General features: G+C 56.8%; 1 protein-coding gene across 4 annotated transcripts in view; it reads right to left on the bottom strand.

Moving 5' to 3' along the window:
* Positions 1 to 2,494: 2,494 nt before the first annotated feature.
* Positions 2,495 to 27,642, bottom strand: part of Grm4 (glutamate metabotropic receptor 4) — an 84,118-nt gene continuing 58,970 nt past the window's right edge. For 3 of the 4 annotated variants that reach the window (XM_057794365.1, XM_057794364.1, XM_057794366.1), the window contains 6 exons: positions 27,358 to 27,498; positions 15,868 to 16,068; positions 15,545 to 15,681; positions 12,084 to 13,019; positions 7,974 to 8,220; positions 2,495 to 3,402 (listed from right to left, as the gene is read on the bottom strand). In XM_057794365.1, the coding sequence (XP_057650348.1) occupies positions 3,353 to 3,402; positions 7,974 to 8,220; positions 12,084 to 13,019; positions 15,545 to 15,681; positions 15,868 to 16,068; positions 27,358 to 27,498 (1,712 nt within the window). In that variant the 3' untranslated portion in view covers positions 2,495 to 3,352. Of the gene's footprint in view, positions 3,403 to 7,973; positions 8,221 to 12,083; positions 13,020 to 15,544; positions 15,682 to 15,867; positions 16,069 to 27,357; positions 27,499 to 27,642 lie in introns of those variants that run through there. The other variant, XM_057794367.1, reaches the window with a different exon arrangement.

The following is a 27,642-nucleotide window of genomic DNA, read 5'->3' as shown; positions in this document are numbered from 1 at the left end:
CTGGGCATGGGGTGGGGTGCAGACCTGTCCACGTGGCTGGGCATGGGGTGGGGTGCAGACCTGTCCACGTGGCTGGGCATGGGGTGGGGTGCAGACCTGTCCACGTGGCTGGGCATGGGGTGGGGTGCAGACCTGTCCACGTGGCTGGGCATGGGGTGGGGTGCAGACCTGTCCATGTGGCTGGGCATGGGGTGGGGTGCAGACCTGTTATTCCAGCTACCCCAGAGGCTGGGGAGACAGAAGTGAGAGTTCAGTGTAGAGCCAATGTTGAGAAAACTGTCTCAGAACAGAAAACAAAAATGAGGAGACTGCTGAGGTGGGCGGAGCCGAGGTGGGCGGAGCCGAGGTGGGCGGAGCCGAGGTGGGCGGAGCCGAGGTGGGCGGAGCCGAGGTGGGTGGAGCTCAGCGGTAGCAAGTTTGCCTAGCATGCTAGAGGCCTAACATCCCCAGCGCAATAAGAAATGATAATAAAATTTAATGTATAATTTCGAATGGGAGCTGTCAGCTGGCCCAGGAAGAGCTCCCCTCACCTCAGAGCAGGTCACACCAGCATTTCCATCTGCTTCCCTGACGGGTCTTCCAGCGGTGAGCACAGGACCCTACCCACTCCCCATAGAGCTGGCCAGCCTGACCTGGAAAGGTCACTCCTGCCAGCCTCAGACCCACGGCCCCCACTTTTCTGTGCCCACACTCTGGGTTCAGGGGTTTGGAATGCATGCAGCCCACGGCTTCCCTACTAAACACTATGAGGCTGCCACCATTCCCCAGGAATCAACCTTTCAGAGTTTAGTCTGCCTTCCCAAGAATGACTCCCTGGCAAGTGAATTTCCTTGGCCTGTGCCTGCCCACGGAGTCGGGGGAAGACGGAGGACTGACCTTGGCCCCTCCCACCATCCCCTTCTGACTGTGAGAGGAACAGAGTCCCCACTGGGTGCTGACACCACTGTAGAACAAGGGTGAAGTTACCACACATGGGCATGGGCCAAGCTGGCATCGTAGCTCTGGGCCAGGCCTTCTACCTACCTAGCTTTGCGCCTCAGAGCTGAGGGGCAAGGTGCCCAGGCTGGGACGCTGTAGGAATCCCCCAGAAGATGCCTTTCTCCCTTCAAATCCAATCCTTCCCCCATACTTACCTGGAAGCTTCTAGAAATCATCTGTGATCTGATAATCTAGGTTTGCCTGACTGAGCCTCGTGCTAGCCCAGTGCTGGGCAGAATCTAATCTGAGAGGCCTTGGGGCCAACCTAGCAGATAGTCAGAGGGAGATAGCCCTTCTGACTCTTCCCTTCACTAGCAGGTGCAGGGTGCCACACACAGGCCTGGTGATGGGAGGGAGAGGCTGAACACAGCTGGCCCCAGGAGTAAGGGCTCCCATGGGGCTGGGGCCTCAACTGGTGCACCACAAGGTGATCTCATCTGCATATCTCACACGGGTCCCTGCTGCCTCCCTGCCCAGAGACCCTGCATCCCTTGGGCTATGACACGTCACATCCCTGTCATCTAGCTATAGGGTGAGAGAGTGGAGTACGGGCAGTGCCAAGAACCAGGGGTGAGTCCCACTGCCAGCTGTGGCCTCATTGTTACCAGCTCTCTAACTTTCTCCTGGCAGAGCCCAGCCTCTGAGCCGCGCCCCCTGCCTACCTCCCAGCCTGCCAGGGAGTTGCCTGACAACAGCACACACTTGCACACCTGCCACACACGTCTGTCTACACCAGACCCGCACACACAACAAAGATGTGTGCACAGGAGTTGGAGACATCCAGAACAGACAGATATATATAGACCCGCAGAGAGTCACGCCCCTGCAGCACCATGTACCAAAACGTGGGTCCCAGGTACCTTAGAACCTGGGAGATAGGAAAGTCAGGCTGGATCTGGGGGACCCTGGTGCCTGAACCAAATTCTGAGAGGGACACCACTGGCTGGAGGGAGCAGGGGCCAGAAGAAATGTCAACAGTAGAATAATCCCCTAGGTACTTACATCTTTAGAGATTTCTTTGTTGCTTGTTTTTTGAGACAAGGTTTCTCTATAGTTTTGGGACCTGTCCTAGAACTCAATCTGTAGACCAGGCTAGCCTTGAACTCACAGAGATCTGCCTGTCTGCTTCCTGAGTGCTGGGATTAAAGGCATGCATCACCACTGTCTGGCTGAAATTTCTTATTTTTAGTTATATGTGTAGATTATATGCATGGGTGGATACAGTACCCAAGAGCTCCAGGAGAGGGCAGCAGATCCACTGGAACATGGAGCTATGCCTGATGTGAATGCTGGGAACCAAACTTGGGTCTTCTGCAAGATGCCTTGTATCCACCAAGCCATCTCTCCAGCCCCAATTCAGTGTCCTGCTCACTTTATTGGGATACCAACCATCCAGATCTAAAACCACCATGAAGCCTTCCTCCTATCCCCGCCAGCAGCCTTCTGAAGTTCACCTTCAGCCCCCCGGCCACCTGTTGTAGCTGAACATGGGCCCTCAGTGGACACACAGGCCGGATGCAAAACCATGTGTTTATCTTTATTAGAAATGTTCTCGGTATAAAAACAGTCATGCTACACATCGGGGACCATCACCAAACACCCAGGCACTGAACTCCGTGTCGTTGGCAGGAGGGGCAAGGCGGGCAGGCGGGCAGGACACACGGCAGACGGGTAGGGTGGGCGAGCAGGCTGCAGGCCACAGGTCACAGGGACACACAGAGGCCACCAGGAGGACGCAGCACTTTGCAACACACTCAAGATTAGTTTTTGTTTGGGCTTTTTTTGTGTTTCGATCCCTCCCCCCTTTTTTCTCTTTTGCAACATGGAAGAATTGGCAGATGGAGCAAAGGGAACAAAGGCTGGGAGAGATGAGGCCGACGGGACAGAAAAGCAAAATGCTTGAGAAATGACATGGGATGGGGGCGGGGCAACTCAAGGAAGCAGAAGGCATGGGACAGGGCAGATGGCCGAGGACAGGCAGGAGCAGAAAGAAACACACAGAAGCAGAAAGCCCAAACAGACAACACATGCAGAGTGAAAGACGGAAGAGAAATGCAAAGACAGGGGTAAGGACCAACCAGGGTCACCAACAGGACAGACAGAGGCAGGAGGAGGAGAAAAGGCCGGGGGGGCCGGGATCTCGAGACCAAGCCCCTGTGCCCTGGGGCTGGGCCCCAGCCACTCAGCCTCCTCCAGTTGCCCACCACGGCTTGCCCAGCAGTGATGGCCGGGGATTCTACTGTCCTCAGCACCAAGCCACATTCGTGGATGCCCATGGGGCAGGCAGGACATCAGCAGGGCCCTCAGGAACGGCCCTGGCCCAATGCACCATCCTCAGAGGTTGTGACTCTTCGACCTGCTTGGCTCAGCCCAGCTAGATTGCATGGTTGGTGTAGGTGACATAGGTCTGTTTGGTTGCCAGTGCTGGAGAGAGAGCAGAGAGCCAGGCGTCAACACTGCCTCTTCCAAGGCCTCCGTCCCTAGAGGTACTACCCCATGACACTCCACCAGGCTCCCAGCCCAGGCTGCTCCAAAGCTGCCTCTCTTGCCAGCCCCAACCCCAGGTCCCACACAGGATTCCCCAGCCCATCTTTGCTCAGGTGAACCACAACCTGGAGCATGCCTCGTCCCCACAATGTCACTCAGATGTGACCCCATCTTTGAGCACCTCCCCACTATAGACCCGTTATCATCTCCTAACTCTATCGTGCCTCGAAATAGTTCTTTGGATGTATGATGTAATTATAGAATCTTAAAACATTCGCCAAGGGAAATCTTTCAAGGGTTCAGCCCCAGACAGTTGGGAAGAGAAATAACTCAGTGTGTTCGAGTGGTGACCTGGAGTAGTGTGGGGCTGAAAGGGATCAGTGGCCATCGAGGGGCCCTGCTCTGAGAGGAATCAGTGGCCATCAGAGGGGTCTGCTCTGAGAGGAATCAGTGGCCATAGAGGGGCCCTGCTTGGCAAGCAGTTGAGGCAAGCAATGGACTCACAACAACCTCTGCCCAAGCAAGACACAGTCCCTGATCCTGGAGACCTGGAGCACCCATCCTGTCCATGCCTGGTGGCCTGTCCCCCTCAGACCTTCTCTGGTTTGGTCACTCTGGCCCTCACTCACGTCCTCCATCCCAGTTGAGACCTCTGAGGTCCTCTCACTTCCTGGCCATAGCATCCTTAGGATCCCAGCCAGATGATGGCATCAGCTCTCAGAGGCATGCGACTCTCCCCTCCCCACCCTGGCCATCCAGGAAGACCAAGGGAAGGTTGCCTCTATGGTCAGAGGCACGAGGAGGCTGGCCACACCCTTGGCTGGTCTTGCCTTGAGATGTTTGGGGTCTCCATCAGGGACAGTGATAGGGTGCTTGGGGTGGGGGTGGAGAGGATTTGGATGGGGAAAAAATGCTCTCATCTTGGAGCTGCCTCGTTTCCCTTGGGACTCTTTCAGCTCTGAAAGGGAGGCACACCCATGGGGGTGGGCCAGGGACACGTGTCCCGGAAGAGAGGGGACGGGGCAGGGCAGCACCAAGGTCCAAGGCTGCCTCCCTGATCCCTGTTACACTGGGCACATGGCTGCCAAGTCAAGGACAACGCCTCCCAGCCTCTCCTAGAGGTGAGCAGGCTCCGTGGTAAATCTTGTTAATGAAATCCAAGGGAGGATGGTGTCCTAGTTAGGGTCACTTGACACAGCCTACAGTCATTTGAAGGAGTCTCAGTTGGGACATTACCCAGATCAGACTGGCCCGTGGCCATGTCTGTGAGGAATTGTCCTAAGGATGGATGCGGAAGGGCCAGCCCGCCGTAGGCCACACCATCTTCAGGCAGGTGGGTCTGAGCTGTATAAAAAAGCTAGAAAGCATGAGCCAGAGAACAAGGCAGTAAGTAGCCTTCCTCCGTGGTTTCTGCTTCAAGCTCCTGCCTTGCGTTCCTGCCTTAGCTCAATGATGACTACAACTTTTAGGATGACAGAAACCCTTCCCCCACCGGCCCAAGTTGCTGATGGTCATGGTGTCTATCAAGCAATGAGGTGCCAGGTAGGATGATGGTGTGCAGCTTCCACCACAGTCTGAGCAACAGAGGCTCCCCCTGCACGCCTACCCTTTCTTTTCTGTTTCATGAGGAAAGCAAACACTGGAGATAGCCAGCCTTCAATCCTTGGGGGGCCAAAAGAGCAATGAGATGGAAGGGACCTGGGCCCATCCATCATCTTCTTAGACACTAGTGAGAGATAAACATCTGCCTGATTCCAGCCTCTTGGTTCTTCTTCTGGGACCTCAAGAGGTACCAAGACCAGAGTTCAGTTCAGTTAAAGAAACAACTTTCTCCTGGCCAGGGGGAGGGGGCAAGAGACCTGAAGTGGTAGTGGGCTCCCTATCTGAAGAAGTATCAAGCAGAAGCTGGGTGCAATGGAAGGAAGCATGTCCTAACATTCAGGGAAAGATAAGAACAGTGGTACACAAAGCAACCCCAAATCTCTCCAGGGAGCTAGATAACCAAGAGAACTGCAGGATGATGGGACAGAGATGGGAGCCACCCTGGCCCTGAGATGAACTGGGAAAGCTCAGGAGAAAAAGCTGGGATGCAGGATGGCAGCTGTGCTGGACGAGGAGCAGCAGAGTTTCTCTCTAGTAGAGCAGAGCTTCCTCCTTCCTGGGTAGCCCCGGTGGCTCCTTCCTTTTTCTGCTGAGCCTCAGTTTCCCTTCCTATAGTTAGAATAAACAAGCAAGAATTCTTTTCCCAAAGGACTGCTAAAACTTTCAACATTTCCACTGTCTAAACACCATTGCCCCAGCAAAACCACAGTGCATGGTCCTTCTTGCTGTCCCAGCTGCTATGAACCAGCTGCCCAGACTCCCTCATTCCCTGTGCAAACAGATAAAAACTTTCCCAGTCGCAAGATCCTCCAGGGGCTCAGGGCCTGGAGATAGAAACCTCAGCAGTGGTGGGAGCTGACCCCTGCAGGGAATGCAGGCCTTGGGCCCTGCTGCATCGGAAGCTGTTAAGGGGATAAGAAAAAAGTTCATGGCATGGCATCTGGGTCCCACTAGCCAGAGCTGTCTGTTTCCTCTAAACTACCTGAATCACTGACTCCAGAGCTTTCAGAATGGGGTCTCGGCCCCCAGGCCTTTGTCAAAGTCTGTCTCACCACCTGGGAAATGGGAACAGCAAGTTGGCTAGCAGTAGGCACACAGTAAAAAATCAGTCAGCAGGGAAGGGACCTGGGTCACCATCCGGGTCTCCTCAGCAAGTGCCGTATAGCCTGCTAACAAATTAACCCTCCCCAAGCAGGAGCAGTGGCTCTCTGCCAGCAAACCAGAGGACAACAAACACAGCAGCTGGCGCTCGGGTCAGGGACAGAGAAACCCTCAGCTCAGGGGCTGTGGCAGCGAGGTCAGGGTGGGTACTTGGCGCTGCAGAAGTGCCGCCTTTGTGAGAGAAGGCACGAAGGTGTGGCAGAGCCCTCCCAAGGGTTCTCAGTCACCAGCCAACCTACACGGCGATTTGAGAGCCAGCTTGAGGCACAAGGCTAACAACCACCGCTTGTTACCCTGTGATTCTGCGCCAATCTGCCTGCAATCAGGGTTCTAAATTATTTATTCTGTTGTTTGTTTAAAGATATGTGGCCTGAACTTGACAGGGTGAAAAATGTCCCTGCTCCATAGACATGACATGTCCCCACTCTCCCTCTAACACCCCCTCATCTGGGCTATCCCTGGAACTGATCACTCTGCAGCCCTGTCACACTGAGAGACAGGGGACAGAAGGAGCTGCCTCCTCTGGCCCTAGCTGCAGGGGGTGCTGGCCCCTCCCTTGAAGGAGCAGGGTTGGGGGCTTAGCTTCCCTCTACCTGACACACTTCCTTTTATGACCTTGTAATGGACTTGAGCAGGGCAGAGGGACAATGTCATTGTGGCCATCAGAATGCTGCAAAGACCCTCACCCTGTGGCCCCTTCTGATTGCTGAGTGTAACAGTGTCTGTCACCCTCCTGAGTCATAGCATTGATACATGCTGCTCTTGATAGACGGTATGCGTGTGAATGCATATGTGCGTGTGTGTGCATGTGAATGCCTGTCCATTTGTGTGCGGAGCAGTGTGCAAAGCTGCTTCTGCTCTGCTGCACAGGTCCTTGAAGGAATAGGGCTGGACTGGGCAGATGTCCATAGGAAGGAGCCAGGAGTCTCCACGCTCAGGCCAGAAATACAGATGCAGCTGCACGGATCGGGGGGCCCTGCCCCTTCCCATCTTAAGCCGGAACATGAAGGAAGGGCCAGGATCAGAGGGCAAGGGTCACATGGTTCTATAGGAGGGGCAGTGCAAAAACAGGGAAGCATGTCGCAGAGAAGCTGCTAACACGGGGTGAGGGGGAGACCATGTCAGAGACCTGGTATATCGCCCCACACAGAGGATGGGGACCCCAGAGACAGGGAAGCCATAGCACAGATGAAGATACCTTGTTGAGGCCAGCCTCAACTTCCTCTGGGGATCAAGGCCAGGTGAAGCTTGACCCTGCTGCCACCAACTGGCGCTGTATGTGGCCTTCAGCTCACAACCCTCTCAACTGGGACTTCCTACAAGCCCCTGGGGGAAATGTTGCTCCATGGGGACATTAGTCGAAGACCCACCCACTCCATCCTCGCTCACCTGCCCCAGGATGGCCATGCTCTCGGGTCCCTGTCTTTCAGACCCTTCCTGGGTTACTCCAGGAACTGGGCCTCTGTGGCAGCCCCTCCCCCAAAGGGACTGAGAACTGGAACAGGGATATGGTGGGGTCTCAGCAACCTGCAGGAACTAGGCACAGAGGATGTGGCCGCCCACAGGGAGCCTCTAAAGTTCTCTGAAACCACCAGGAAGGACTAGACAGGACAACTGTGCTCACCGGCCACCCACTGTCTCCTATTGGTTACCCGAGAGCAGGTAGTGATGAGGCCTGTAGCTGCCTGAGCAAGAAGGGGGTGGGGGTGGGGCCGGGAGGCAGAGGGAAGAGGACATACACTCACCTGGGGCCTCTAGGTCCTCACACAGCTCTGATTTGGCTTCCCCGTTGGGCCTGAAGTTGCCCTTCTGCGTGAACTTGTTGGACATGGTGGCTGCGGTGACCACAGCTTTGAGGCTGCGCTTGCGCTTGGGCACGTTCTGCTCCGGGTGGAAGAGGATGATGTAGACTTTGGGCATGTAGAGCATTCCCAGGGACACAGAGGCGCTCAGACTCACGGAGACCGTCAGCGTGGTGGTCTGGATGTACAGCTGTGGGGGGCCGCAGGTGGGGGTCAGTTCCGCCCTTCCCTGCAAAGACTCCGCCCACCTGGCCCTGACCCCGCCCTGCTCCAGCTTCACCCGCCCCGTTCAGCTCCGCCCCGCTCTGCTCAGCACTGTTCGAGGAATAGATACAGCTGGGATAGGCCCATTCTGCACCTGATGGCTTCGGGCAGGCGGAATCATCGTCTAGAGCTGGGACTTCAGAATTCCCGGGACTGATGTGAACTTGGACAGGTCAGTTCTTGTGCCTCTGTTTCCTCGTGTACAGCACAGGCCTGAAAACTACAGTACCTACCTCACTGGGCTGTGGCAAGGGCAGGGTTAACAGTGTGCAGGGTGTGGGGAACATGTCTGTGATAGAGTGGTGGAGGCCTATGGGACACCCCCACATCCAACCTGGAGAAATATCTCCAGCACAGCTCTTGGGGACCAGAGCTGACCTTCAAAGGCACTGTCCCTGCACAGGGCTGCTGTGGGTGACAGGAGCACCCGCGAGTCCCTCGGAAGGGCTCCCAGCAGCCCCTCACCCAGTGACTACCACCACGTGCCACCCATGTGGAACAGGCCTGGCAGGGCACCCACGACACCCAGCGGAAGACGGCTGTGGCAACAGCGCTGTCAGAGCTCATTTCATGCTCGCTCGCCAGCACTAACGGTGACAGATGTTTAGTGAAATGAAAGCCCATTAATCTGGGTGTCGGATAATCCATTCTTCAATGGCGGAAGCCCTCCAAACAGAGCCCGGCAATTGCCACAGCCCCGCCCAGGTTCTCTCCTGCCTCCTCCTTTCTGGCAGGTGATCCAGGCCCTGGCTGCCCCTCTCAGCTCAGCTGGGGCCCCAGATGCTGGCATGGAGGGGACAGGAAATGCCCCTGAGCCTGGGTTTCGGCCCTTGAGTGCAGCTGACATTCCGTCCTTCCGGGAAGACTGCCAGGCCCCCAGATGTGCAGCTGGCACATGTCACCACTAGCCCTGCGGTGCAGGAAACAAGCCCACCCTTCTCTCTGAAGCTGCGGGGGTCCTGAGGAGTAGGGGCCGTCTGTTCTGCCATCTGTCCTGGCCCACAGTGAGATGCTGCGCAGGCCTGCTCCCCTCTTTGGGCTTATGACCTCACAGGCAAAGTGGGCAGCATTTTGGACTATGTAATATGTGCCCGGAGCCTGTGTGTGCCTTTGCCCCGTCTGTAAGAGGCACCTAGTGCTGCACACAGTCATTGTTTCTGAGTTATTTCCCTTTCCAGCCCAGGAGTCTCCCTGAAGACACAAAGAGCGGCTCAGACTAGAAGATCTGCTCTCTAGCTCCCTGGAGTCCCTAGCCACCTCCAGGTAAAGGAATGATGCCCACCCTTGCCCCAGGACACAGATTTCCCCTCCAACCCTGGTGCTGGTCTCTGGCTCCAGCACTGTTTCTGGGGTCCCCTGTGTACAGGTGTACCAGGAGCAGGTGGCTGGTGAGCCCTCTTAGAGAAGCCACACTCCTCTAGAGCTCAGGTGGTGCCTGAGTCAGGGGAAGGAGTGTGGGAGGGACCCAGCCCTTAGGGTGTTCTTGAAGGCAGCAGAGTGGGGGACAGCCTGCAGTGTGACCTTACCACCTAACCATCTCCCAGCCTTAGGACCAATGCTACCATCCTGTTACCAGGCAGGCGGCCTGCCAATACTGCAGCTTCTTTGTGGAGTTCTCTCTGAAGTCCTGCCAGCCACAGCCACGGGCCCACAGTGGCGAACAGGGTTTGATGGGAGACAAAGCACAGATAACAGGACTTGGATGTGTGAGTCACAGTCCCCTGTCTCTGTACCAGGGCTCTGAGAGCCCCAGGGGAGCTGAGAACCTCCACCCACTTTGGGCCTTAACTCAGGCTGACCCAGTGGGGACTGGAACCTCCTGTATCTTGGCAGACTCTACAGCCACACCCTGCCCACAGCGACTGAGCAGTGACCTTACAGGAAAGAGAATGGTCACTATAGATGGCACACCATACCTCACAGCCGTTATCCCTGGCTCACTAGAGCAGCCTGGACTGCCTCACATGACACCCAGGGGAGCCATGCACTCTTGCTAACTCTACCTGAACTCACACGCACACCTTACACCCCTTCCCGGCTGCCGGATGTACAAGCTTGTAGGTGAAGGAGTCCCCCAGCACAGCATATACACAAATCCATTCGGACAGCTGCATGGCCACCTCTATGCAACCCCCAGCACCTGCCCCTGTGTGCACACTCCCCATACAGGCAGCTGTGGATCCTCAGCTCACACTAGCACCTGCCCCTGTGTGCACACTCCCCATACAGGCAGCTGTGGATCCTCAGCTCACACCAGCACCTGCCCCTGTGTGCACACTCACCATACAGGCAGCTGTGGATCCTCAGCTCACACCAGCACCTGCCCCTGTGTGCACACTCCCCATACAGGCAGCTGTGGATCCTCAACTCACACCAGCACCTGCCCCTTTGTGCACACTCACCATACAGGCAGCTGTGGATCCTCAGCTCACACCAGCACCTGCCCCTGTGTGCACACTCACCATACAGGCAGCTGTGGATCCTCAGCTCACACCAGCACCTGCCCCTGTGTGCACACTCACCATACAGGCAGGATCCTCAGCTCACACCAGCACCTGCCCTGTGTGCACACTCCCCATACAGGCAGCTGTGGATCCTCAGCTCACACCAGCACCTGCCCCTGTGCACACACCTTCACCATGCAGACAGCTGTAAATCCTGCAGCTCACACCAGCACCTGCCCCTGTGCACACACCTTCACCATGCAGACAGCTGTAAATCCCGCAGCTCACACCAGCACCTCCCCCTGTGCACACACCTTCACCATGCAGACAGCTGTGAATCCTCAGCTCATACCATGCCCTCAGGACCATTGGTGGTCCTGTGTACCTCAGACATAGCTCATCAGCACACATGAGAAGAAGGCCATTTTCTCTCTCTCTCTCTCTCTCTCTCTCTCTCTCTCTCTCTCTCTCTCTCTCTCCCATACTCATTTCATGGCTCCTTGCACCAGGGTATCCCATAGCTCTGGCTTGTCAGAACTTCACACCCATGGCTGCAGAAACCTCTATGGAGACTGCGTACCAAGTGCAAGGACTTCAATCTCAGTCTCTCCACTCTGACTCCATGTGGAGGCTAGGAGAGGGGCTAGTGCTGGATAGCATGGCCACACTGGTCAGGGCAGCCTGTAATGTAGCTCAGAGTGCAACCCCACCCTGTCTGGATTCTGAAGGGGTTATCTCCGATGGTGACACACCTTAGCAGTTCCTTCCAGGTACCAAGAAGTTACCCCTGGAGGGCAGGGATCCAGGATAGGAGGGCGGGGATCCAGGATGAGAGGGCGGGGATCCAGGATGAGAGGGCAGGGATCCAGGATGAGAGAGCAGGGATCCAGGATGGGAGAGCGGGGATCCAGAATAGGGCTGGCCCCAGTGTCTGAAGGCAGAGGTCTGGCCTCTGGGAGGAGAGGAACTCAGTAGGCAGGGGTGAGGGAAAAGGAGGTCTTAGCTGCCATGTTGTGGTCTAGCAGCAACCGACCCAGACACCCCTGCCAGACACAGAGGAGAGACCCCCAGAGATCACTCCCCTGGTGATGCCAAAAACAGTTTCTCAAGCCGCCATCTTCCTTGGGTGTGGGCCCCACACCACAAGAGTAGCCCATAGAGAAGTTTGGCATCTGCCTGTACCTGCCCTCAGCATGGGAGATAAAAACCCCAGAGGGGGAAACCCTGCAACTGAGAGAGAAAACAGAGTGAGGTATAACAGAAGGTGTCCCCCGGGGCTGCCTGGGCTCTGGGCTCCTGCTCTCAATCCCCACTCGGCCATGCCCCCTGAGCACCCACCACCCACCTTGTCGGCCGACTGTGAGGTGCCAAAGAAGATGGGGATGAAGGCCAGCCAGACGATACAGGTGGTATACATGGTGAAGCCGATGGGCTTGGCTTCGTTGAAGGTCTCGGGCACACCCCGAGTCTTGATGGCATACACGGTACATGTGACCATGAGCAGCATGCTGTAGCCCAGCAGACAGATGAGCGACAGGTCAGAGATGTCACACTTGAGCACACCCCGGGCAAAGCGAGGGTCAAGTGTCCGCTGGTCCTGGAAGTCCACCACCGAGTGGGAGGGGTCCACCACAAACCACACACAGATGCCAAGCAGCTGCAGGGAGATGAGGCTGAAGGTGATGGCCAGCTGGGAGGCCGGGCTGATGAAGCGTGGCGCGCTGACCGACCGTTTGCCCTGCTCAAAGATGCGGTAAATGCGGTTGGTCTTGGTGAGCAGGGCAGCGTAGCTGATGCTCATGCCGAGCCCCAGGAAGATACGGCGGAGTGAGCAGGTCCCCAGGTCTGGCTCTGCGATCATGAGGAAGGTCGTGGCGTAGCACAGAAAGATGCCCGCCAGCAACACGTAGCTCAACTCCCGGCCCGAGGCCTTGACGATAGGAGTGTCATTGTAGCGCACAAAAGTGACCACCACAAACAACGTGGCGGCAATGCCCACCACAGCCAGGAAAAGGGGCAGCACAGCCCAGGGCGAGTCCCACTCCAGTTTGATGATGGGTATAGGCTGGCAGCTAGTGCGGTTCTCCGTGGGTCGCATGTCATAGGGGCAGGTTTTGCAGGTGTAGCGGTCCACCTGGTACTGGTACCCTGTGCAGGGTTCGCAGTGCCAGCAGCAGGCCATGCCCTTTACCGTCTTCTTCCGCTCACCCGGCTGGCAGGGCAGACTGCAGATGGAGCGCGGCAGCTGCTGGCCACTCCCTGGCCACTGCATCCGCTCTATCTGGCAATGACAGCACCATAGAGTTGGCTTCAGGATATGCTGGCAGCGCCCAGACCTCACCCTGAGATCGTCTCTGGCTGCACACCTGGATCGGTCCATCACTGGCCAAACGCTCACCTTCCTGGACTTCATCAGAGCTGACTGGCTGACAGTTGGAATCAGACAACTTACCCATGTGACCCAGACACCACTAACCCAGCTAGAATTGAAACTCTCAATACTCCTCTGGAGAAACTGAGTCTAGAGAGCCTAGAAGTGACACCCTAGAGTCATACTGAGCATCAGTGCAGGGCAAAGACCCCAAGAGTCCCGGCTTCCAAACCCCGAGGCCTGGAAAGCATGGTGCCCATTTCAACCCGCCTAGACCTCCGCCTGGGTGGAGCCCCTCCCGTGTGGTTCTCATGCCCCGTGGAGTAGAAGACAACAGCCTCACGGCTCAGCCCTGAGCTCCCTCCACCCAGCAACTCCGGAGTCCTGCTCAGTTGAAAGGAGGAGCAGGGTGCAATCAGAGGCCACTTGAGAGCCCAAAGGTTAGCAGTCCTCTACATCCAGCTCAAAATGAAGCTCAGTGCAGGGTTCTGAGGATGCAGTTGCTGCAAGCAAAGGGAGCCACAGGAGTGTGTCACACCACAGGAGTGTTGTCACACCCAGGAGTGTGTCACACCACAGGAGTGTTGTCACACCCAGGAGTGTGTCACGCCCAGGAGTGTGTCACACCACAGGAGTGTTGTCACGCCCAGGAGTGTGTCACACCACAGGAGTGTTGTCACACCCAGGAGTGTGTCACACCACAGGAGTGTTGTCACACCACAGGAGTGTTGTCACGCCCAGGAGTGTGTCACACCACAGGAGTGTTGTCACACCCAGGAGTGTGTCACGCCCAGGAGTGTGTCACACCACAGGAATGTGTCACACCACAGGAGTGTGTCACACCACAGGAGTGTGTCACGCCCAGGAGTGTGTCACACCACAGGAGTGTTGTCACACCCAGGAATGTGTCACGCTACCAAATCCCTCACAACATTGTAAGAAGGGATTTGTGTGGCCAGGAAGAGCTGCAGGTGCTGACCAGGGAGTCTGGTTAACTAGGTAGCCCTGGTCAAGGGAGTCCTCCAAGGGCAATCAGTTAGTTTGTTCTCAGAGCAGCAAGCCTGGCCAGATGGGACAACATGTGCACATGTGTGTGCGTGTTTGCTGAATGCCCTCTCCTACAGGAATGTGCTCAGATGGTTGAAGCTCTTCGGAGAGCTCCAGAACTGAGTAGCAGGGAGTAGGGAAGGGCAAGGCATAAAGGAGACCTACATGAAGAGGTTTGCGTGGGCTCTGTATATTATAGAATGTATCACTCCAGCAGCCAAAGGGAGCAGTGGCTATGCAGTGGTCCTGAAGGAAAGATGAGGTCCCAGGACGATGATGGATATTCTGGAAAACCCTGGTTCCCAGAAAGAACCTAGGGTCTGCACTATGCCCGGGGGGCTGCGCACCTTTGAGAAAACACTTTGACCCATTAAGCCGCTGCTCTCCACCTGGTCCAAGAGTTGCTGGTCTGAAGTCACCTTGCCTCTCGTCACTCCCAGTGACTCCCACAGGGAGTCCCGTAGGACCTCACTAGGATAGCTTCCTTCACCTACAGATCTCCTTAGGTAGCCTGGTCACCCTGGTTCTCTCCCTCAGCTCCAGCAAGATTGCCTGCTGTGGCTCCTTGGGCAACCGAAACCGAGTCACCCAGGGAGAAAGCTGGAAAGCCCAGCCCTCATCTTACCTCACTGCTGTGACCCAGTCCCTTCCTTAGATCAGGGGCAGAACAGGCAGCAGGAGGGTGCCAAGCTGGGACTTGGAAACAGACAGACCGGCAGGGAGGGAAGAGGGGACCTTCAGAACTACACACACACCTACCCAGCCTTCAAGGCCCAGAGCTACCAGCCTCTCGGGAAGATCACACAGTTAGAACGGCAGTACAGAGAGGTGCGCACGTGCTGAACTGCCACTGTGAACAGGCCTGGCTGCCTCTGTCCTCTGAGAAAAGCATGCCTGATCCGCCCGCTCTCCGTCCAACCCTGGAGAACCATGTTCCAGGAACAGGCTCTGTCCCTCCAAGCCAGGTGACCTCCCTAGGGACAGTACCCTGAGACATTTGCTCCAGCTGGGAAGGCTCTGGGGTGTGGAATGAGAGGGTCTGTGCTGGGCAGGCTGCGGGAGCTCCTTGCCTTGAGAGGATACCTGGAAGAGACTGTAAGGTATCAAGCTCTGCCCTCTGGGAACACGCGTCCTGCAGTGCAGAGACGAAGCCCCAGACAACTCACTATGTTTCCTCTCAACAACAACAAAACCCCAAACAAAACAAAACTGTTTCATTGCTGGGGGTATCACCCCAAGGGCACCTCTTGGGTAAAATGGCTGCCTTCTAGTGAGGTCTTGGCAGCCAGGGACTCACTCTCAGATAGCTTGGTGTCAGCCAGTGACCTCTGACCCCGCCAGGCGCCTGCACTCTGCCTCCCATGCTCCCTCCCTGTCCTCAGGCTTACTCTGAGGTGCAGGTGGTCAGTCCAGGAGCCGATGACTTTGTACTCAGCCGAGCCATTGCGCAGTTGGTACTGGTAGATGTCATAACGTCCTGGTGCGTCTCCGTTCTCATTGAAGGTTACGGGGTTCCCTGCGATGCCTGCATGGAAGGACTTTGCTGAGCCTTCACCCTGGCGCAGAGACAGCGGCGTCTCTGAAAAGAAGCCCGCCCAGAACATCTGCAGAGACTGCCATTCCCACCCTCATGAGCCCAGACCTCTATACCCTGCAGCTGCAAGGCCCAGACCACCCCAGAGACAAGTAGTGTCCCGCTCCAGGCCCCCACCTGAGAAATTGACGTTCCGGATGTACTTAAGCAGCTGGGTACCATCCACGGGGTCCATGCGAGGGCAGAGTCCTATGCGGCCAGGACACAGTTCACGATGCATGGCGTGCAGTGCGTGGCCCATGGCGTACACCGCGTCAATCACAAACTGCACCTTCCCCTCCTGCTCGTAGGCTGAGTCCTGCCCGATGCGTTCTCGGTCTGTGAAGGAACGCCATGCCAGGCACCCGTGAGGCCCTCTGAGCTCAGCAGAGCAGCGGGACCCGGAGCATGGCCCGGGCTGGGCACAGCCAGGTCTCCCCATGACTGCTTCATCAACATGTGTATACGGAGAGGGTGCTCCAATGGAGCCCAGAAAGTGACCTCAGAGGGTAAAAGGGTGAGTCCACGGCCTACACTGTACCCCACTAGGCCCCAGAACAGCCAGGACAAGCCCCTTGATCCCGCCTCTTCAGTAGGCAGCCCTGTAGCATGTGCTAACCCTCTCTCAGCTGACTGGGATCACCAAGAAAACAGTCACCCCCACAGGCTTGGGAGCAGCCAGGACAGGAGCTGTGTCTCTTCCAAGGGCCGTGGTATCCCAGAAGTAGCTCTCCGTGGGCTGCCACTCCAGACCTCGACACCCTCTTCCTAAGACACAAACAAAGGAGGCCCAAAGAGGCTAAATCTGGCTGCCTGATGCCCTCAATGTCTTCTTGTTGCTTGACATCCGTTGTCACAGCCCTGCAATGCTTCCCAGTTCAGTCACGGCCTTCCCAGCAGCGGCCTGAGGGAACCCCCAGTAGCCATGTCACCACAGATTGAAGCACCCCCACCTCCTCCACATACCCCCCAGTGTAGGGTACCATCCTCCCAGAAAAACAGCTGCCATCTTCATCAGGCCAGCTGTGCCTGCATCAATAGCTCCTCACAGCTGGATGCCATCACGGAAGGAAGGGACGTGAGGGTCACTGGACCTCGCCTGACTCTGTAGCCACTTCTCCCAGCCACTTGAACACAATTCTTCCCTAATTACATGTGGCCTTGGATTACAAGGAGGTTCTAGAGCATCCAAGCTGAGGAACATGGATGGAGGGAGGCTCCATCTCTGTGGCCACAGAGGAGCTGTCATTCAAAGTGCAGATCTTTCAGTGTAGCTACTGTGAGGCCGCCCATACGCCTGCCTGTAACCCCTTCCCCATGCTCTCATCAGTCTCCCAGGTGAGCCGCGGGAGACTCAAACCTTGGATGTGACTGGGACCTTACAAGGAGGCGGTAGGGGAGTTACACATTCCTGGGAAGGCTTCTTACAACACTCCCCTGCGTGGCCACCCAGACTCTTTTCGGGAGCAGTGTGTAAATCCCCGAGCCTCCAGAGGTCTGGGTGTCTTCAGTGGGTCTGCCAACCCTGCTGAGACTGTGAAGGGACGAGGCCCAGGCAGGTGGCCAAACAGTGTCACCTAGGCAGGAGTGGCCAGGATGGGGGCTTCTGAAGCAGCAGCTCCTGGCCTGGGCTCTGTGTGGTGGTGAGGATCATAAAAACTATACCTTCCAGGAACTGCTGAGCTTGCCTGAGTCAGAGGCTGTGCTGGGCCCTGATGTGCCTGGCTTCGTGGATCAGCTCCTGAGTATTATGTTTTTAAGATTTATTTATTTTATTTTATGTATATGAGCTTTTGGTCTGCATGTATGCATGGGCGCCATGTGCACGCCAGTGGAGGTCAGCAGGGCATTGGATCCCCTGAAGCCACAGTTATACATGGCTGTGAGCCGCCATGTGGGTCCTGGGAATTGACCTGGGTCCTCTGGAAGAGCAATGAGTGCTCTTAGCCACTAACCCATCTCTCCATCCCCCTTCTCTTTGTGACATTTTTTGAATTACATTTATTATTTATTATGTGTGTGAACTCATATACCACAGCCCACATGTGGAGGTGGAGAACAGCTTGGAGGAGTCAGCTCTGTTTGTACCATGTGGGTCTCGGGATTGAACCCTGGATGCCACGGTCCCTTTGCAATGGTGAGGCAGGGTCCTGGCGGGAGCTAGATGCATGCGTTCTAACCCCAGGCCTCTCCCTGGTGCTGGGTATGAGAAGGAAGCAGCAGAAGGCTGAAAAGAGGGTCCAGGGCCTCAGAGGTGTTGATAGGAGAAGGGAGAAAGTAGACAGGAACTCCAGGAAGCCCAGGGAGCTGGCAAGCCATAGCCCTGCACACTGCCTAGCCACGGAGTGAAACAAGGGCACCGGCTGGGTCTTAGCCACACTCCCAGATTCTGCCCAAGGACATGGAGGGCATACACAGAGGCCCCATGGGCTGGATTAACATTCAGCCCCCATTCTCTAGGAACTCTGGAAGTCAATGTGTCCATCCCCCTGCCCAGGGCACCTCAAAATCAGACCTGGGGTAGGGAGAGCTCAGTGCCATTTCTAGTGTGTACCCCACTGTCCAATACCCTCACACCAGTAAGGCATTCACGGTCCCTGAATCCTGGAGGTAGGGCTGATGGGCAATGGCACCTGCCACTAGTGGCTGGCTGGTCACTTAGATTCCTGGCCAGGACTATCCTTGGCTCGGCCAGGGTAGGTATTCATTGGTTGAGAGTGGACACTGGAGATGCCAGCAGCAATAGCCTGGGGCAGGGGAGCAGTTGGTTGCCTGCCTCTACCCTCAGAGGCCAGGAGAGGCATGCTCCAGCCACGCAGACAGGGTGGGGTCTCTGGGTGGTATGGTGAATGTCCCGATCTCCAGAACCAGCCTGGACCTCCTCCCACCACACTGCCCAATGCCTCCTCCGAGCCCCACTGTCTAATCTGCTAAGGGTATTGTCAGTTCTGGGTCAAGACACAAACAGCTGGAGCAGCAGAATGCGGATCCTCCAGTTTGCCCATCCCATCTTCCTGTCAGAGCCTCCACCACGGGGTGCTGAGAGGCCGGGAGAGAACACGGCAGCAGAAGATGGGGGCTGGGCTCAGTTCCCAAAATTCTCTCCTAGAACCAGCTCAATATCCCAGCCAAGACCCCCTCCTGGTACCCCACACCCAGGCCCTGAACTCCATTCCCTCGCAGTCCCCTGCCACCTTCACTCAGGGCACACTCTGTAAGAAGTCCGTTAACGGCCAAGGATACGGATGCAGCAGGAGGTGGCAGCAGAAAATGTGGCTCCAAGCCAGCAGCCCCTCTGGAGCAATATCCCTGACCTCTCCTGGCCCTGGCTCCCCCTGGAACCCTTCCACAGAATCATGATGGAGCACTGACTCCGGGGCCACTCTGTGCTTCCTCTGGGGTCATAGGTCACTGGGGAAAGAGATGCTAAGGACGCAGACACCCTCCAGGAGCTGTCTCGGCAGGGGTGCTGTGGAAGGGCTCAACGCAGACTCATGCCCAGCCCTCCTGACTCTCCAACTGGCAGTATCACAGGGCTGGCCACCGACGCCTCAACATGCTAGCCCAGCTACAAATTAAAATGGCCACCCGAGAGTGCCCAGGCTGTGAGGGCCTTCTCATCTCTCTCTTCTGTGTCTCTCCCTCTCTCCTTCCTTTTCCTTCCCTTCCCAGCCTTGGACTCCTGGCCTGTACCCTACAGAAGGTAATAATGACCGGCTAAAGTGCCCTTCAGTGGGATGGTGATCTGAACCTCTTGCTCCACGGACCCCCCCCCATACCATCCCCCTGTCTAGCCAGGCCAGAGACAGCATTAGGACCCCTGTCTGCAGGTCTAGAGCAGGGAGGTGGCAGGAGAAAAGGGAATCAGGTGTCCTCTCTCACAGATGCACAGAAGCCCAGGCCCAGCAGGGGCCTCGCAGCTCTGGGAGGAGGTGAGGCACGCGTGCAAAGAGCCACAGGAGGAAATAAATTCCAGACACATGGCGCAGTGACAGCAGCAACAGTTTGAAGATGTCCTAATTGTGTCCCGGGGCACCGTAAGGCAGAGATGCATTTGGCTCAGCCACGGGTGACAGGCAGCGGGGAAGGTGGGGAGGATTTTCTCTCTCAAAGCCCTGAGCGGTGGTTACTGCAGAGACCGCAGCCTTTGTCGCCAGGTTGTAAATTGTAATCGGAATGAGTTTTCAAGGTTGAAATAATCAGAGTCCACAGCTCCTCTCCACTCCCCCACGTGAGCCCACCCTGCCACCATCCTGAGTGTCATTCCTGTAGACACTTTCAGAATCGAGCCAGTTCCCTCGCCAGCCAGATCCACACGTTTGTGTACACACACACACACACACACACACACACGCCCATACACGGACATTCAAATAAACACACATGTGATACACACACGAGTCTCCTCGCTCTGGACGGAACCACCCCATAAGGAGGTGCGGGCGAGACTCACTTCCGTGTCCTCTTCAGCCCTCCCAGGCTGAGCAGGCGTTATACCTGACTCCACGCCCGCCCGTTGTTTATGTTTTTGTTTGGTTAGTTAGGTTTTGTTTGATTTTTGGAATAGGGTTATACTCTACAGCTCAAGATAGTCTCCAGGGTGATCCTCCTGCCTCAGCCTTCCAAGTGCTGAAATCACAGGATCTGTCTCCCTGGGAACCTCCAGGACATCGCAGGTGAGGGGGCCTGCTGAAGCTGGCTGAGTTCAGTGGGTGCTGCACAGCCTCCAGAGTCACACCGTGAGGCCACTCCCTCCCAGGATTCCTTCATTTTCTGGCAGCCCCTCCTCCCCTCCCCCTTCCCCTAACCTCCTGCTCACTCAGATGCTCACAGCAGTGTATGCTGACACCTCCCTGGATCCTAAACCAAGCTCCGGCCTGTCCTTGGCCCACTCCTCCTCCATCCTGCTCCTCCATTGCCTGCTGAGGGCCAACCTCAGCTTCTTGTCTTCTTTCCCTGGCCTGAAGGCCTTCCACAGGTTCCGCAGTGACAATGAAAAATTGACAATGAAACCTGACCCGTGCTCACCACTGTTGTGCTGTCCCTCCTGTTTTACAGCCAGCCTCCTTGCCATCTCCACCGTCCACCTAGCAGCCTCCTTCCCAGGCAGCAGGCAGCAGGTTGAAGACCCTTGGATTGGCTAGGCTTTGCTGAGTGCCTAGTGACCTCCCTAGCCTTCCCTCTCTAGTCTTGCTCTGCTTCAGCCCTGTGGGAGAGGCTCTCATGGGTCCATCTCAGGCACTCTGCACACACCGCCCCCTGCACACACAGCCCCCTGCACACACCGCCCCCTGCACACACCACCCTCTGCACACACCACCCCCTGCACACACCGCCCTCTGCACACATGGCCCTCTGTACACACACACCACCCTCTGCACACACCGCCCCCTGCACACACTACCCTCTACACACACCGCCCCCTGCACACACTACCCTCTGCACACACGGCCCCCTGCACACACACACCACCCCCTGCACACACTGCCCCCTGCACACACCGCCCCCTGCACACACCACCCTCTGCACACACGGCCCCCTGCACACACACACCACCCCCTGCACACACCGCCCCCTGCACACACCACCCTCTGCACACACACCGCCCCCTGCACACACACTGCCCTCTGCACACACTGCACTCTGCACACACGGCCCTCTGCACACACGGCCCCCTGCACACACCGCCCCCTGCACACACCACCCTCTGCACACACACCGCCCTCTGCACACACACCGCCCCCTGTACACACGGCCCCCTGCACACACCGCCCCCTGCACACACCACCCTCTGCACACACACTGCCCTCTGCACACACGGCCCCCTGCACACACCGCCCCCTGCACACACCGCCCTCTGCACACACACCGCCCTCTGCACACACCGCCCTCTGCACACACCACCCTCTGCACACACACCGCCCTCTGCACACACCACCCCCTGCACACACCACCCTCTGCACACACACCACCCTCTGCACACACACCGCCCTCTGCACACACACCGCCCTCTGCACACACACTGCCCTCTGCACACACGGCCCCCTGCACACACCGCCCCCTGCACACACCACCCCCTGGACACACCGCCCTCTGCACACATTGCCCTCCACCTGGCCTGAGCGCTCTCTGCTTACCACACGCCACTCTCTCAGCCATGCAAGCTATCTAGGCTCTGGGAGCTCCCAGCTTCCCTCCAGTGTCCCCAGGACCAGTTCTCTCCTCTCTGGAGCTGTCAGACTGTACCACTCTCCTGACCACACTGCCAGAACATTCTGAGGCAGGTTTGCTCAATGAGCACAGGCGGGCACAGTCAGCCTCTCTCCCTCTCACCCTCCCCCTGTCGTGTGTGTGTGTGTGTGTGTGCGTGTGCGTGTATGTATGTGTCCTGTGTGTGTGTCGAGGGCCAGCTTCATCAAGTATACCACTTACCAGGGTAGGAGCAAAAATAGGCTCATATTTTTAGGTCTCCGTGTGTGTGTGTGTGTGTGTGTGTGTGTGTGTGTATAGGCCAGAGGTCAACTTCAGATGTCATTCCTCAGAAGCCATCCACATAGGGATTTTTATTTTTGTTTCTGTTTTGAGGTAGGGTCTCTCACCAGCCCAGATTTATTGCATGGGCTAGGGACTGGTCACCGAGCCTGGAGATCTGTCTGTCTCCCTGTTCCTATAACGGAATCACAGGCACACACACATCCACACATCGGGCTTGGTAAGCTCAGTTGCTTACGCTTGCAAGGCAAGTGCTTTCTGACTGAGCCGTCTCGCAGCCCCAGAGCCAGCCCCTAAATAAAAGCCAGCGATTTCCGGGATGTGTAACCCAGAGAAAGGCTTGGGGCATGCTCCGGTCACCAAACACCTGACAGTCTGAACAACTATGAGTTGGCAATGGGTGCAAGGTGGCACATAGTAGGTGTTCCCAAAACACTGTCCTTCCTCACTTTTCCCAAAAGGAAGACTTCCTTGGTCCCTCCATGGAGAAGAGGTAGGAAGATCCTAAAGAAGCCTGAGGCAGGACATCTCTAGAGCCCAGGGTCCAAATCCCAGCTCTGTCATTACCACCTGTACGACTGTAGGCCAGTAAGTGCTTACCTCACCGGGCCTCAGGTTCCTCATCTGTGAAGTGGGTCACCTTAAAGACGAAACACAAGATCCCAGGGCAGATCTTGATGATACGTGGGTGAACGCAGTTTAAGCTGGCTGCAGGGACGGCTGTGCTGCTGTTACGGCTGCAGCTAGCACGATGGGTAACCAGCGCCTCCCTACACAGCCCCTGCCATCGCATCCCGCCCTCCCTCTCCGGACTTCCAGCCCCTGGGAGCAGCCAACAGTAAATTTTTCCGATCTCCTCATAAACCGAGCCTTCCTCCACTCAGCCATCACCTGGCTGGCAGCGCTGTCAAAAAGACAGATGCCACATCTGCTTTGTTTATGACTTTAATTCCCAAGCCTGCTCAGTGAGCTCCTGGGGAGGGGCTGGGCACGGAGGAGGCAGGTGGCAGGCACTGCCCTCCTGGGCCTGACAGCCTCAGACTGCTCCTCTCCGTGACCCGTCTCAGTCAGTGTGGGCAACCCACGGACCCACAGCAAGCCAGCTCCCATCGTCCCAGTAAGGTTGTGAGGGAGGGCCAATCCCGTCCCAGGGCTCTGGAGGCTGAGCAGGGTGGCAGAATGCCAGTTACAAATGAGGACCTGTTCAAGGTCACGCTGGCAAGTGGCGGCGAGACACACACCCAGGTCTACAGCTCCCACAGCTGTGCTGGGAAAAATCCGTGCACTCGGGTGCCTTCCTCATCTGCATCCACATAGCCTGTACCCATTACTGCAGGCCAGCCCTCCATGCACCCTTGAGTGATGCTGAGACCTCCAAGCCCCCCCAGGTAGCCCCATCACTTAACAGACCCCATGGAATGAGCACTGCTTCTCTCTGGTCTCCAAGGACCCAGGGCCGGGTTCCACGGTTCCCAGCATGTCCTGTCTTACTGCCTCTTCTCTTCTTTCCTATCCTAAACAAAGCTGTTCCAGAGGAAGCCACCTTCAGGACCACTGCAAGGAACAGAGCAGTGCTGATATGGGAAAGGGCTGGAAGCCAGGCTCCAACGCAGTGGGAAGGTGGACATGCAAGTCCCACCAGGCTTCTGGCTGTTTGGATGAAGATAAAAGAGGCCCTGGAGTTGAGGAGGGAGAGGGAGATATGGAGCAGGGTAGGGCGCCTACTTCGGCTCCAAGGCCATGATACTCGGAGTCAAACTGCATCCAGCCAACTCTACCACCATGATGCTTGGGAGGGACCTCAGTTTTCTCTTCTACGAAATGGGTTCTAGCCCTGAGACAGCCTAAATCACCCGCCCTCAGGATGACATCTTCTACAGCAGAACAATCTGTACCGACAGACTCGGGGGATAGCCAGGGTCTTCCACTGGGTGCTGTCCCTCCATGGCATCCTATCCATCGGCTTGTGCCTCCCTCCTCCCCCTCCTCGCCACAAAGCCCCTGGTGTCTGCAGAGAACAACTCCCGGGGAATTTAAGACCCTGGTGTTCCGGATAGTGTGGTTCCAGTAGTAGGGAGGCGGGAGCAGGAGGATCACTGTAAATCTGAGACCAGTGGGCTACAGAGTGAGACTCAAAAACAAACAAACAACAAACCAGGCCTGGTGGTGGAGCCTACAATTCTAGCGCTTGAGAGGTGGAGGCAGGAGGGTCAAGAGTCCAAGGTCACCCTCAACTACATCAAGACTTTGAGACCAACCTAAGCTATAAGAGACCGTGTAAACAAGATAGACGCTCTCGGGATAGAGTGCCCGACTGCCCGAGCATTCATGAGTTTCCCCCAGGTCGTTTCCTGTGCACTAAGCTGCAAATCCAATGCCCCACCCCAAGTCCCCATTTTAGGCACCAAGGGAGCTTTAAAAGCCACTCCCACCCGTGATGGGGACCTCAGCACTCCCCAGGTGGCTCTAATGCACAGCCAGGCTTCAGAGCTTCCGCTTTCCAGCTCAGAGAGCATTTCCATTAGCGCCCTCCCTTCCTCCTGCAGACCCCCCTGGGCCGCTCACATCAGCCCCATTTCTCAGAGGAGCAATCCAAGGCCAGAGGGTCACGGGGCTGTCCCCAGGCACGCAGCAGAGCTCCACAATCAGGCAGTGAAGGCTCTGGGATTGCACCTGGGCACTGCCTCAGACATGTTCAGTCTGAAGCTGAGTCTGAATCCCCACAGACAGGAGGGGACTCCAGAGAGCCCTGATCCTCACCTTAATGATGAGGCAGGACGCCCCAACTGTCCATCTCACCTCACTTCCAGGCATGCCTACCCACCCTGGGAACCGGCTCTGGGAAGCCATGATTAGGGTGTTCACACAATGTTCCCACCCCAGAGGGACAAAGGAGCAAGTGGACAGGACACGTGATCTACCTGCTCGTGAGGGCTCAGCCCGTCACTAGACATGTGCGTCTCTGTATGTATGTGTGTGCGCACGTGTTTGTGGGGAGGAGCACACATGCACATGTGTGCAGAGGTCAGATGACAGCCTTGGGGTCACTGCACGGGCACCTTCACCTTTTGTTTGCGAGCTGTGCAGAAAACCAGGGACCACCTCCTCCCACCTCCCCGTGCCCCCCCGTCTCTCCACCCCTGGGATAGCAAGCCATGCCTGGCTTTTCCTTTTATTTAGATTTATGGTTTAGTTTTATGTGTATTGAGTGTTTTGCATGTATGTCTGTGCACCATGTACATGCAGTGCCTATGGAGGCCAGAAGAGGGCATCGGATGCCCTGGAACTGGAAGTACTGATAATTGTGAGTCACCCTATAGGTGCTGGGAACAGAACCTGGGTCCTCTGCAAGAGCAGTAAGCACTCTTCACTGCTGTGAGCTGTAGGGATCGGAACTCAAGTCCTCACAACTGCGGGGTGAGTGCTTTACCCACGGAGCCATCGCCCCAGCCCCATATGTCCGTACTTGCACGGCCTCTGTGATTGCTGCCTGACATTGCTGTGCAACCTTTCACACTGCTTGGCCTCTCTGAGTCTCCATAGCCTCCTTTACACTTGAAATGGAAGGGTTTCTAGAGTTGGGAGGGTGAAATGAAATCCTGTCAATCAGAAGCCTAACATGCAGAAGCATGAGAAACAGACTCATGAACCTCCACACGAGACCCCGCGCACCCCGGCTCAGGCCCACCACTCGTGCACACGCACAGCTACACACACTGCCCCCCGACACACCCACACACATGTTCTGCAGACTGTGACCCCAAGAGGACGACATTGCCCAGGCTGCTCGTCCCTGTGGGCTGCAGCCACCAGAGGGCAGCATATCTCTCATGCTCCCGACCCCCACTCCTCCACTTCATCTAGCTCCCTCCCGCCGCACCTAGGGAACCTCAATCGGCCAAAGATTCCTTGAGGCATGTCTCCACCCGCATCTCCCGCACTAGCTGCCCAGGACACTCCAGAGGCCATAAGACAGAAGCCTTTACCCTCGGTGAGGTACCACATGAATGTAGCGCCCAGAACCCCAGGTCACGCAGGGGGTTCTGGCCGCAGAGCTGCTCAAATCCAGAATTCTCAGGACCTGGGTCCAGATGCACATGAAGCAAGGGTCAGGCTGCAATCTCGGGGTGGAGAGCCTCAGGCCTTGGTTCAAACCCTGCCTTGGCCCTTGGCACCTGTGGGAACTAAGATCCCTTTCTCAGACCTCCCCCCACGTGATCCCTTTGGGGCTCAGTTTCCCCCATAGTGCTCCCTGTGGCTGTGAAGGGCGGCTGCCCTCCCCCACAGCTCTTCCTGCTTCTTTTCGAATGGATTTTGTTTCTACAGCGCTCTCCCTCTGACCCAGCCCATGATTTATTTATCTTGTTTATCGTCTGTCTCTCCATTAGAATGAAAACTCCATGAGGATTCAGGCGCTTTTGTTCTCTGTCCTCCATAAGAACAGGCCCAAGCGGTCCGTGAGCAAGCCCAGGGCTTGCTGAGTGATCGGTGAAGCCCCTGGCGGGCGGGTCGGGGGTGCCCGGTGCTGAGTGGCAGGCGTGGAACCGGCTGTGCAGGTCAGTCCAGCACAGTGAATCCCAAGGCGGTGAGACACCTCTGTGAGACCTGGGGGAAACCTCCTCCAGCTCTGCCCTTGGAGGGAACACAGTGCAGGCCTTGCACTCTGAGCTCTCAGAGTCACTGTAGGCTGCGCCCTACTCTGGCTATAGCCCTGTTCCTTCAGCCCGGACCAATTCCACTCTCAGGCCTCTCCCTTCGCATGTCCACAAGGGAGGGGCAGCCTCTGAGTACCAGGCCTTAAGCCCCACTAGTTAGGCTCTTGACTCTTCTGGATTTGGTCAGAGAACAGGGTTGGTGCCACATGATTGGCTGGAGTTCGGAGGGCCTAGCATCTATCTGGCCTCGCAGCCAGCAGGCACTGCCGCCACTCCCACAGGCCCCCACCCCGCCCCCACCCCGCCCCCACCCCACCCCCACAGTCCCTACCTTCTGCAGGTTCCGCCTCCCACGGGCCCACCCCCCACCCCCACAGTCCCCACCTTCTGCAGGCTCCGCCTGCCACGGGGCCCCGCCCTGCAATCCCCACTCCCACGGTCCCACGCTCTGCCGACAGCCCCACCACAGGTGCGTGCTCACTGGTACACTTCTTGAGGTGGCTTCCCTTCTTGAGTGCATGGCGGCTCAGCTTGCAGTGGAAGTTGTCCTCCCAAAACTCGGCAAACCAGATGTTGCGCCTGTTGTTGTCCAGCGTGCGGCTGGAGAAGTATCGGTCGAACCCTGGCAGGGAATGGGGGTGTCAGGGCCTCCTCCCTGCCCTCCACACACACACCCAGGCAAGCAGATAACCGGGACCAGGAAGGGAAAGAAGCATCCTCTGACCTGGGACCCAGACAAAGCTTAAAAAAATAAAAACAAAAACAG

This window comes from Chionomys nivalis, chromosome 19, assembly GCF_950005125.1.
Source record: "Chionomys nivalis chromosome 19, mChiNiv1.1, whole genome shotgun sequence".
NCBI classification, from domain to species: Eukaryota; Metazoa; Chordata; class Mammalia; order Rodentia; family Cricetidae; genus Chionomys; species Chionomys nivalis.
This window is presented reverse-complemented; position numbering and strand designations above follow the sequence as displayed.